The following is a 12,511-nucleotide window of genomic DNA, read 5'->3' on the forward strand; positions in this document are numbered from 1 at the left end:
AGTGTTAAAACTTGTATTGAAGAAGATTAGCTGGCTTTTAAGAATATGCAATGAATTGCATAAATTACTGAGATTCCAAAAAATTCCAAGCAAACATCACCAAACTCTGAAATTTTTGAATCAACACTTCCCTATGCAAGTAGATCCTTGATTTCCTGACCGACAGGCCACAATCAGTAAGGACATGCAACACCTCCACCGTGATTATTCTAAACTGGTGTTCTGTAGGGTTGAATCCTGTACACTCATGACTGTGAGGCCATATTCAGCTCTAACTCCATCAGGTTCGCAGATGATACACTGTAGTGGGCTGTATCTCAAATAATGATGAGTCAGAGTACCCTGTGCCATGAAGGCCTGGTCTGCACTATAACCAAGACCACTCAACTCCCTTGCTGTCGGTCTCGCTGACATAAAAGATAGGTTTCAGTTCTGATACTAATGATTGTTAAAAAAATAGTTTATTGTCACATGCAGAAGTACAGATATGCACAGCTGCAATGAAAAACTTACTTGCAGCAGCATTACATGCACATAGCATCAGATAAGCAGCATTCACAAGAAAAAACATCAATTATACGTACATTATATGCAAATTTTTCAAGAAAGAAGCCAAATAGAACAAAAAGCAAGTCTATTGTAGTGCAATTTTGTCATATATTTGCTATACTGAGGTATTGATTAACCTTGCACCGGTTGTTTCAAGAAACCGAATGTTTGAACCTGATGGTGTGGGACGTCAGGCTTCTGCTACCCTTGCCTGATGGTAGCTGTGAGAAGCTGGCGTGGCCCGAATGGTGGGGACATTGATGATGGTTGTGGCCTCCTTGAGCCAGTATCTCTTGTAGATACTACTGATGGTAGGGAGGGATGTACCCATTATCTATTGGGTACAGTCTACTATTCTCTGCAACTTCTTGCATTCCTGTGCATTCAAATTGCCATTCCAGATGCAACTAGTCAACAGTACATGTACAAAATTTGTTAGGGTGTTCAGTGATAAGCCAAACTGCCTTAACCGTTTAAAGAAACTGCAGCACTTTCCCTGTGATTGCTTCTATACTGTCTCCAGCACAGGTCATCCAAGATATTAATAGCTTGGAATTTAAAGCTGCTAACTCTCCACTGCTGATCGCCCAGTGCTATCCTTGATGAGAGAGGAAGTTACATTGAAGTGAAGCTATGGTTCTGTGTTCCTGGGGTTGCTGCTGGTGTTTGCAGGTGGCACTGCCCACAACATTCATTAACTGCACCTACCAATACTGTAAATATGATTGGTAGCTCGCTGAATGGTTGTTTGTAAAATACACAAAGTCCTAGTGTCTTCTGGTTTTAATTATTTAAATTTTACACACACCCCATCATTTTTCAGGAGCACCAAGCAATGAAATTCTTGATGCACCTTCTACTCCTATGGACCACCCTTTCCTGAGAGCTTTCGCACCACAAATAGAGGCAATAAATGCAGGAAAACCAACAGATGGTAAGTCAAAAAACAAGAAAACATAATTGCATTCTTCCAGATTTATTGTTGATGAATATTTTGCACACAAGTCACCTGATCTAAATATTAAATGACACTATTGTACCTGCCTCAGCTACCTCCTCTGGCACCAGCCTCTGTGTGAAATGCTGACCCTGAAGCCTCTTTTAAATCTTTCCCCTCTTATCGCTTCTGCTCTTTATGAATGTGGGATCAATACTTGCTATCTTCCAGTACGTCACCTGAGGCTAATGAAGATGCAAAACTCTTTATCAGGGATCCAACAATCCCCACACTGCTCTCCATATATCCTGGAAGTCATCCCAGATCCTGGGGGTCTGTCTCTCATTATAATATCGATGTTTCCTCCCTCCTGACACAAACATACTCCAGTGTATTGGCATCCTTCTCCTCCACCAGCTCTCCATCCCCACATCTCCCTGGTGAATACTGATGAGAAGCATTTATTTGCGATTCAGGATTCAAGATTGTTTAATGGCATTTTCAGTACACAAGTGTAAAGGACATTTAAATAATTGGTACTCCGGATCCACAGCAGTATGACTTAAAAAACCCAATAAGATAAATAACACAATAATAATGAGAAAGACACAATAAATATAAATACATAAGATAGTTTATATACATAGAAAGTGACTCTAACAGGAAATGATAAAGTAGTGGTGTTTGAGGGTGTGGAGAGGTGGGCGGTGGTGGGATTAGTGGGTGAAGGTATTGATCAGCCTTACCTCTTGGGAAAAGTAACTGCTTTTGAGTTTGGTGGTCTTGGCTTGGATGCTAGATAGTCTCCTCCCTAGTGGGAGTGGGATAAACAGTCCATGAGAAGAGTGGGTGGGATCCTTCATGTTGCTACTGGCCCTTTTCAGGCACCTTTCTGAATATATGCCTTCCTGCCTGCCACAGTGCAGTTTCCGTACTTTGCAGTGATGCAGCTTGTTTGGATGCTTTCTACTACACATTTGTAGAATGGCATGACTTCAGATGTGTATTGTCCACCTCTCTTCAGCCTCCTCAGAAAGTAAAGGTGAGCATTCTTGTTGACCCATATCCCCTGGCTCCATACATAGATTTCCTCACTAGCCCTGAAGCGGGCAGCTCTTTCCCGAGTTCCACGCTTGCTTCTAATATTCATACATAGAGTTGGGATTCTGCTCAATCCTGCTTGCCAACAACATTTCATGTCTCCCTTTGCCCTGCTAACCTCTTACATTCTCCCCTGTAACTACTATAAAATTCAAAGGACCTTTAGGGATTCAGAAAGATGAAACTAGGTGAATCATACCAGGTATTAATTCAGCTGAGAACTAGTTTTCAGTATCAATCTCCTCTATTGTACACCACAAACAATAACCAGATAGAAATTAAAAGGACAGTACAGTCTACAGAGGAAAAGCTACTGGCCCACAGCAGGAGTCCTCGTGGGGTCTGGAAAGTGAAATGACCATGAGAGTTTCTTGTTTGCATCAGCCAAGTGTAAGACTATGAAGTATGTTAGCTGGTCCTCATCAATAGAATAAAAGGACATCCCTTAAGAACAGAGATGAGGAGGAATTTCTTTAGTCAGAGGGTGGTGACTCTGTGGAAACTATTGCCACAGACAGCTGTGGAAGCCAAGTCATTGGGTATATTTAAAGTGGAGATTGACAGGTCCTTGATTAGACAGGGTGTCAAAGGTTATGGAAAGATGGCAGGAGAATGGGATTGAGAAGGCGTATCCAGATAAATCAACTATGATAGAATGGCAGAGCTGATTCGATGGGTCGAACGGCATAATTCTGCTCCTCTGTCTTATAGTTCATCAAAAAAGGCATCCACATCAGCTCAATTATTTTGCACCATGTTGTATAGATATGGCAGTGATAATAAACCTGGTTCTAGTTCTCTGTTAATTAACTTAATGTGCATAAATCTATCCACACGCTCTAAGTAGAGAATTTGAAACATTAATAACCTTGAGTAAAACACGTCAATCATTAGTTTGAGGTTGGCGTTGAAAGTGTATCAGAATAGTTCAAGCTTATTTAATCCATTATTAATGAAAAAGTATGACAATATCAAAATGAAAGGTTATTTTTAGAATAGTTTGATGACTTGTGTACTTCAGGTGGGCACCATGGGCTGGGTGGGCACTCTGGGCTGATGGGAAAAGTGGGCACTATGGGCTGGATTCACACTCGGCTGGATACGCACCATGGGTTGGGTGGGCACCGTGGGGCTGGATGGGCAACATGGGCTGGATACACACCATGGCCTGGATGGGCAACGTGGGCTGGGTGGACAACGTGGGCTTTTTATGCTCCGTGGGCTGGGTGGGCACCGTGGGCTGGTGGCCAATGTGGGCTAAAAGCCTGTATTGCTCCGTGATTCTAAATGCAAACATTGGAGGACAGGTGGATTAAGCTGCAGAGAGCTGGAATCCACCTCTTGTCCTTGGTCGCTCACATTGATTTGGACGGATTACTGAGCATGGTGTGAAATGGTGTCTGTGTCTTCAGCACTTTAACTGGCCAGTTGCACTTAACAGTCTTATCATTGCTTTTCTTCCTATCTGTCAACAACCAGTTCTTCCCTCTTCTTCTGCAGATGTTTATGGGCTAAGCCGATTTGCCCACCTTCCCACAGCCGAGGAACGAGACATGGCTTACTTTGAAAGCCGCTATCAAGAGCGGGTATGTTTATAACAGCAGAATAAATAGAGACACATCTCAGAGAATAACAATACAGCTTTTGGAATAAACACCGGTCTGCACTGAAACTGCAGGGTGGTACAACGATTCTTACAAAATTTCCAACCAGATTTAAACTAGGTTATTTTTCTTTTTGTGTGCCCATATTTTATGTGGAACTGTCAGTGGCCTTAGTTTATTAAAGTTTCTTGTCACTAGTGAAGTTTTGATTTGCTACATTTTCATTACTATATTCGACGAAATGTGGCAGCTAATTTGTATTCAACGAGCTCCCGCAAATAGGGATTTGAAAAGAAATGGATTATCTGATTTAATGATTAAGGACCAAATATTGGTCAGAATTCCAGAATGGAAGGATTCATTCTGAAACTTGACACTAATTACAATAAGATATTGATGCTCTCTATGACAGAGACTATTAACACACAAAGAGAACAGTGATACAGCAAAAAATTAGGCCAATACCTCACAGAGGTGTGTCCTTTTAGCTGTGGTGTAACAATCTATTTTCACATTTTTACTTAATTTCAGGGTGAAGGCTTGAAACTGGAAGGTTTTATAGACCAAGTGTTACAATTAAATTTTGTTAATCAACCAGGCCCAGAGAAATGTCTGGAATTTCGTGCAAAGTGCCCACCCTCATAATCCTTCATTAAGTCCCCTTCAAGACTTTCTAACAGTGTCATGTTCTGTTTGTGCACAAAGGATAACCTTCTGGTTTTAACTATCTCCTATCCAGTAGTAGCATAAACATTGCATTACATTACACAACAGCACAGTACATTACAGTACACAATAGCAGCACAGTACACAACAGCACAGTATATTACAGTACACAACAACAGCACAGTACATTACAGTATACAACAGCAGCACAGTACATTACAGTACACAACAGCATAGTACATTACAGTACACAACAGCAGCACATTACATCTCAGTGCACAACAGCACAGTACATTACATTACACAATAACAGCACAGTACATTACAGTACACAACAGCACAGTGCATTACAGTACGCAACAGCACAGCACAGTACATTACACAGCAGCACAGTATATTATAGTACACAAAACCACAGGACAATACATTCTACAATAGCAGCACAGTACATTTCAGTACACAACAGCAGCACAGCACATTACAGTACACAACAGCACAGTACATAACAACAGCACAGCATATTACAGTACACAACAGCACAGTACAGTATCACAGTACTGTGATGATACAAAGATAGGTGAAGGAGCGGGTAGTGTTGAGGAAACAGAGGGCCTGCAGAGAGACTTAGATTGTTTAGGGGAATGAGCAAAGGAGTGGCAAATGAAATACAATGTTGGAAAGTGTATGGTCATACACTTTGGTAGAAGAAATAAACAGGCAGACTATTATTTCGATGGGGAGAGAATTCAAAATGCAGAGATGCAAAGGGACTTGGGAGTCCGTGTGCATGATACCGTAAAGGTTAACCTCCAGGTTGAGTTGGTTGTGAAGAAGGCGAATGCAATGTTGGCATTCATTTCTAGAGGTAAAGAATATAAGAGCCGGGATGTGATGTTGAGGCTCTATAAGGCACTCGTGAGACCACACTCGGAGTATTGTGTGCAATTTAGGGCTCCTTATTTTAGAAAGGCTATATTGACATTGGAGAGGGTTCAGAGAAGATTCACGAGAATGATTCCAAGAATGAAAGGGTTACCGTATGAGGAATATCTGGCAGCTGTTGGGCTGTATTCCCTGGAGTTCAGGAAAATGAGGGGGGATCTCATAGAAACATTCTGAATGTTAAAAGGCCTGAACAGATTAGATATGGCAAAGTTATTTCCCATAGTAGGGGAGTCTAGGTTAATAAGGCACAACTTCAGGATTGAAGGACGTCCTTTTAGAACTGAGATGCGGAGAAATTACTTTAGTCAGAGGGTGGTAATTCTGTGAAATTTGTTGCCACGAGCAGCTGTGGAGGCCAAGTCATTGGGTGTATTTAAGGCAGCAATAGATAGGGTCTTGATTAGTCGGGGCATCAAAGGGTATGGGGTAAAAGCAGGGAAGTGGAGGTGACTGGAAGAATTGGATCAGCCCATGATTGAATGGCGGAGCAGACTCGATGGGCTAAATGGCCTACTTCTGCTCCTGTATCTTATGGTCTTACACAACAACAGCACTTTACATTACAGTACACAGCAGCACAGTACATTACAGAACACAACAGCACAGTACATTGCAATATGCAACAGCAGCACAGTACATTACAGAACACAACAGCACAGTACATTGCAGTACACAACAGCACAGTACATTGCAGTACACAACAGCACATTACAGTACACAACAGCATTGTATATTACAGTACATAGCAGCACAGTACATTACAGTACACAACAGCATAGTATATTACAGTACATAACAGCAGCGCAGTATATTATAGTACACAACAGCACAGTACATTACAGTACAAAACAGCACGGCCTCGCGCGGCCTCTCTGGTGATGAATATCTGTAATCTGTCAAGTAGGGGACCGTGCACAATTCTGATTTGATGGAGACGGACGTGAGAGCACGGAGGAACATCTGGAGAAACTTCTGAAATGCCCGCTTCACTGCCACTGCTACTGTGCGGTAACCAGAATCTCCGGAGCAGAAGGCCCTGAAATCCTTGGCTTTGCATGTTTCAGCGGCTGGGGCGAGGTTGAAGGCGCTCAGCAGAGGATGGCGCTCAGGAGGCTGTATTGGAGAGGCTGGTCAGAGGCTCGAAGTTTTCGGACGGATGTGGTCGGCTGCTTCCAAGGCATTGGCAAGTTGTCGGTGCCTGGAGGTTTATGGCAGGGAGTTTTTCCCTTTTGCCGCCTGCTATCAGGGACTCGGGAGTCGATCGACTCGGGAATCTTTGAGACTTTATTTACCATGCCCATGGTTTGTTCTTCATCAAATTATGGTATTATTTTGCACTGCTGTAACTATATGTTATAATTATCCGGTTCTGTCAGTGTTAGTCTTTGTTTTGTCCTGTTTTCTGTGATATTATAGAAACCATAGAAAAACTACAGCACAGAAACAGGCCTTTTGGCCCTTCTTGGCTGTGCCAAACTATTTTCTGCCTAGTCCCACTGACCTGGACACGGACCATATCCCTCCATACACCTCCCATCCATGTATCTGTCCAATTTATTCTTATGTTTGTAAATGTTAAAAAGAACCCGCATTTACCACCTCGTCTGGCAGCTCATTCCATACTCCCACCACTCTCTGTGTGAAGAAGCCCCCCCTAATGTTCCCTTTAAACTTTTCCCCCCTCACCCTTAACCCATGTCCTCTGGTTTTTTTCTCCCCTTGCCTCAGTGGAAAAAGCCTGCTTGCATTCACTCTATCTATACCCATCATAATTTTATATACCTCTATCAAATCTCCCCTCATTCTTCTACACTCCAGGGAATAAAGTCCTAACCTATTCAACCTTTCTTTGTAACTGAGTTTCTCAAGTCCCGGCAACATCCTTGTAAACCTTCTCTGCACTCTTTCAACCTTATTTATATCCTTCCTGTAATTTGGTGACCAAAACTGAACACAATACTCCAGATTCAGCCTCACCAATGCCTCATACAACCTCATCATAACATTCCAGCTCTTAATACTTTGATTAATAAAGGCCAATGTACCAAAAGCTCTCTTTACGACCCTATCTACCCGTGATGCCACTTTTAGGGAATTTTGTATCTGTGTCCCAGATCCCTCTGTTCTACTGCACTCCTCAGTGCCTTACCATTAACCCTGTATGTTCTACCTTGGTTTGTCCTTCCAACGTGCAATACCTCACACTTGTCAGTATTAAGCTCCATCTGCCATTTTTCAGCCCATTTTTCCAGCTGGTCCAAGTCCCTCTGCAGGCTCTGAAAACCTTCCTCACTGTCTACTACACCTCCAATCTTCGTATCATCAGCAAATTTGCTGATCCAATTTATCACATTATCATCCAGATCATTGATATTGATATGACAAATAACAATGGACCCAGCACTGATCCCTGTGGCACACCACTCCGGAGAAACATTGTATCATTTCTTAATGCATGTATGCATTTCTAAATGACAATAAAAGAGGACTGAGTGTTTTCATAATCTAAAAAAACAATAGCAGGCACGGTACAATACAGTAATGGGGGCTGAACCTGCAAATTTACATGAAGTGGCTGGTGCTAAAACATTTGTCACAGATGCATGGCAAAGCCCCAAATTATTGAGCTGGATCTTCGAGGCAAATCTCTAATTGTGTTGTTTGAAACTACCGATGGCAGTTGCACAGTAATGGCTACTTTTTGGTTAAAAGCCAATGCCTCAAACAGGTGTCATCTATCATTTAGGACCTCCATCACCCAGGACGTGCCCTCTTTTCATTGTTACCATCAGGGAGGGGGTACAGGAACCTGAAGACATACACTCAACATTTCAGGAACAGATTCTTCCCTTCTGCCATCACATTTCTGAAAGGGCAAGGAAGCCATGAACACTACCTCAGTATTTTCCCCTCTCTTTTGCACTACTTGTTTAATTCAATTTTTATATACTTCTTTTTATAGTTTTTTGAGTAATTTAATTTTTGTATAATAATGTATTGCAAAGTATTGCTGTAACAAAGCAACAAATTTCATGACATATGCCAGTGATATTAAACCTGATTGTGGATTTGATCTGTGAATATTAAATGATTACATTTATTATGACCTTTAATTTACAACTCTTTTCTATTTCAGCTCAAATTGGAAAAGGCTACAAAGGGTCAGAAAAAGGTTACTGCACCTAAAGGTGAAACTTCACAACTGACAAAGCCTTCGAAAGGACCAAAAAACAGGAAATCCTAAGAACATACACACTATTAATTGTTCTTTCCCCCTGTACACTGAGTACTATCAGTAGCCCATCCTCTGGAATAAACACTGCAGATTTATGTTATACCTATGTCAGGGGTGAAACAGTCACATTAGTTTCACCAGCATTACTACCTACAATTGATATTGTCATCCTGATAAAAATAAACATCTTGGGTATGAAAATTCAAGCAGATTGTGAAAAGATAAATCTGATATATCTGATAAACTTTGCTGTAATTCTATGCTATGAGGGTACTGAGAATCTGTCGAGAGAAATATTTTTCTGTGTAGTGCAGTTTGAAGTATGAATCTTGTTATTTGGCAATATCTATAGAGGCACATCTCTAATGGCTAACGCACATGGGCAAAAAGCAGCCTGGTCAATTACCTACTGCAGACATCCCCTTCCTCTTTCATTCTTGTACCATTAATCAACTGTTACCAAATACAAGGTTCACCGCAGCAACTTGCCGAGGATTCTCTGTAGTATCTCTGCAACCTAGAAAGAAAGGTACAGCAGGCTGTTGTGTATTACCACCTGCATTTCCCTCACTCACCTTTCGAGATTGAGAAGTTAACAGAAGGGAACTGATGATTAACATCCCAGAACTTCAAATGAGGTGGCTCTGGGGATAAAGGAGGCACTATTCAACATCCTCCAAAATTCTAAAGATTATGGAACGCTTTCTATAAATTGGAGGCCTTCAAGCATGAGCCCACTTCATGAGAAAGGATGGAGAGAGAAAACAGGGAACAACTGATCAGTGGAAAGCGGCCAGTGCGTGAGTGGGCCAGTGAAGGAGTGGAGCTTTGAGGCTTTGACTCGAGAGATTCTGGCAGTTTTGGCAGTTGGTCTGTGCAATCAAGTCAATCAAGATTTGTATAGATCAGCAGAAAGCCGTTGATTAGACAATCAGGATTTGAATAGCTCAGACTCAGCAGAAAGCAGCTGATTGGGCAGTCGAGGTCAGGTGACCAAACATTTTGAAAAGCTCAAACAGATAAATAGAGGGATAGCTCAAGCGAAGCGGCCAGTGCGTGAGTGGGCCAGTGAAGGAGTGGAGCTTTGAGGCTTTGACTCGGGAGGCTTCAATGAGAAGAGGCGGAGGACAAGCTAGCTCGCAGTTAGTTTTTACAATGTCTCCTGAGATGGTGATGTGCCTCTCATGTGAGATGTGGCAGTCTTGGGGGAACGCCCCTGGGCGATCTGGAAGACCGTGTAAGGAATCTGGAGCAACAGCTGGATGACCTTCAACTCATAAGGAAGAATGAGTCAGTCATAGATGAGAGCTACAAGGAGGTAGTCACACCTAGGCTGTCGGAAGCAGGTCGTTGGGTGACAGTCAGAGGGGGGAAAGCGAAGGTGAGCAGACAGGTAGTGTAGAGCACCCCTGTAGCCATTCCCATGAATAACAAGTTTACCATCCTGGATACTGTTGGCGGGGATGACCGACCAGGTGTGAGTCACAGTGGCAGGGCCTCCGGCACTGAGTCTGACCCTGTGGTGCAGAAGGGTGGGATGGAGAAGAGGAGAGCTGTCGTCATTGGAGACTCTATAGTCGGGGAGCAGACAGGAGATTTTGTGGACGTGAGAAGGACACCCGCATGGTTTGTTGCCTCCCGGGTGCCTGGGTCCGGGATGTCTCTGACCGGGTGCACGACATCCTGGTACGAGAGGGAAAGCAATCAGAAGTCGTGATACATGTTGGGTCCAATGACATAGGCAGGAAGAGGGATGAGGTCCTGAAGTGTGAGTTTCGGGAATTAGGCAGAAGGCTGAAGAACAGGACCTCAAGGGTGACGTTCTCAGGATTGCTGCCAGTGCTACATGACAGAGATGGTAAGAATTGGAGGAGATGGCAGTTGAATGTGTGGCTGAGGAGTTGGTGCAGGGAGCAGGGTTTTAGATTTTTAGATCATTGGGATCTCTTCTGGGGAAGGTGGGTCCTGTACAGACTGGATGGGTTGCACCTGAACTCGAGGGGGAGCAATATCCTCGCAGGTAGGTTTGCTAGCATGGTTCGGGAGGGTTTAAACTAATTTGCAAGGGGGATGGGACCCAGAGTGATAGAGCAGTGAAAGAAGTGCATGGAGTAAAGCCAGATCTAACATACAGAGAGGCTTTGAGGAAAGAGAAGCAGAATAAACAGTGTAAAGACAGTAAGGTAGAAGGGCTGAAATGTATGTACTTCAATGCAAGAATCATCAGGAACAAAGGTGATGAACTGAGAGCTTGGATACATACATGGAATTATGATGTAGTGGCCATTACGGAGACTTGGCTGGCACCACGGCAGGAATGGATTTTCAATATTCCTGGAGTTCAGTGCTTTAAAAGGGATAGAGAGGGGGGAAAAAGGGGAGGAGGGGTGGCATTACTGGTTCGGGATACTATTACAGCTACAGAAAGGGTGGGTAATGTAGCAGGATCCTCTTTTGAGTCAGTATGGGTGGAAGTCAGGAACAGGAAGGGAGCAGTTACTCTACTGGGGGTATTCTATAGGCCCCCTGGTAGCAGCAGAGATACAGAGGAGCAGATTGGGAGGCAGATTTTGGAAAGCTGCAAAAATAACAGGGTTGTTATCATGGGTGACTTTAACTTCCCTAATATTGATTGGCACCTGATTAGTTCCAAGGGTTTAGATGGGGCAGAGTTTGTTAAGTGTGTCCAGGATGGATTCCTGCCACAGTATGTGGACAGGCCGACCAGGGGGAATGCCGTACTAGATCTAGTACTAGGTAATGAACCGGGTCAGGTCACAGATCTCTCAGTGAATGAGCATCTGGGGAACAATGACCACCACTCCCTGGCCTTTATAATTATCATGGAAAAGGATAGAATCAAAGAGGACAGGAAAATTTTTAATTGGGGAAAGGCAAATTATGAGGCTATAAGGCTAAAACTTGCGGGTGTGAATTGGGATGATGTTTTTGCAGGGAAATGTACTATGGTCATACGGTCGATGTTTAGAGATCTCTTGCAGGATGTAAGGGATAAATTTGTCCTGGTGAGGAAGATAAAGAATGGTAGGGTGAAGGAACGATGGGTGACAAGTAAGGTGGAAAATCTAGTCAGGTGGAAGAAGGCAGCATACATGAGGTTTAGGAAGCAAGGATCAGATGGGTCTATTGAGGAATATAGGGAAGCAAGAAAGGAGCTTAAGAAGGGGCTGAGAAGAGCAAGAAGGGGGCATGAGAAGGCCTTGGCGAGTAGGGTAAAGGAAAACCCCAAGGCATTCTTCAATTATGTGAAGAAAAAAAGGATGACAGGAGTGAAGGTAGGACCGATTGGAGATAAAGGTGGGAAGATGTGCCTGGAGGCTGTGGAAGTGAGCGAGGTCCTCAATGAATACTTCTCTTCGGTATTCACCAATGAGAGGGAACTTGATGATGGTGAGGACAATATGAGTGAGGTTGATGTTCTGGAGCATGTTGATATTAGGGGAGAGGAGGTGT

General features: G+C 43.2%; 1 protein-coding gene across 2 annotated transcripts in view; it reads left to right on the forward strand.

Annotated features, from left to right (window-relative positions):
* fam221a (family with sequence similarity 221 member A) overlaps positions 1 to 9,303 on the forward strand; it is a 55,751-nt gene extending 46,448 nt beyond the window's left edge. For both annotated transcript variants that reach the window (XM_063069421.1, XM_063069420.1), the window contains exons 5-7: positions 1,373 to 1,483; positions 4,088 to 4,173; positions 8,939 to 9,303. In XM_063069421.1, the coding sequence (XP_062925491.1) occupies positions 1,373 to 1,483; positions 4,088 to 4,173; positions 8,939 to 9,046 (305 nt within the window). In that variant the 3' untranslated portion in view covers positions 9,047 to 9,303. The remainder of the gene's footprint in view (positions 1 to 1,372; positions 1,484 to 4,087; positions 4,174 to 8,938) is intronic.
* The last annotated feature ends 3,208 nt before the right edge of the window (positions 9,304 to 12,511 follow it).

Source organism: Mobula hypostoma, chromosome 17 (assembly GCF_963921235.1).
Source record: "Mobula hypostoma chromosome 17, sMobHyp1.1, whole genome shotgun sequence".
NCBI classification, from domain to species: domain Eukaryota; kingdom Metazoa; phylum Chordata; class Chondrichthyes; order Myliobatiformes; family Myliobatidae; genus Mobula; species Mobula hypostoma.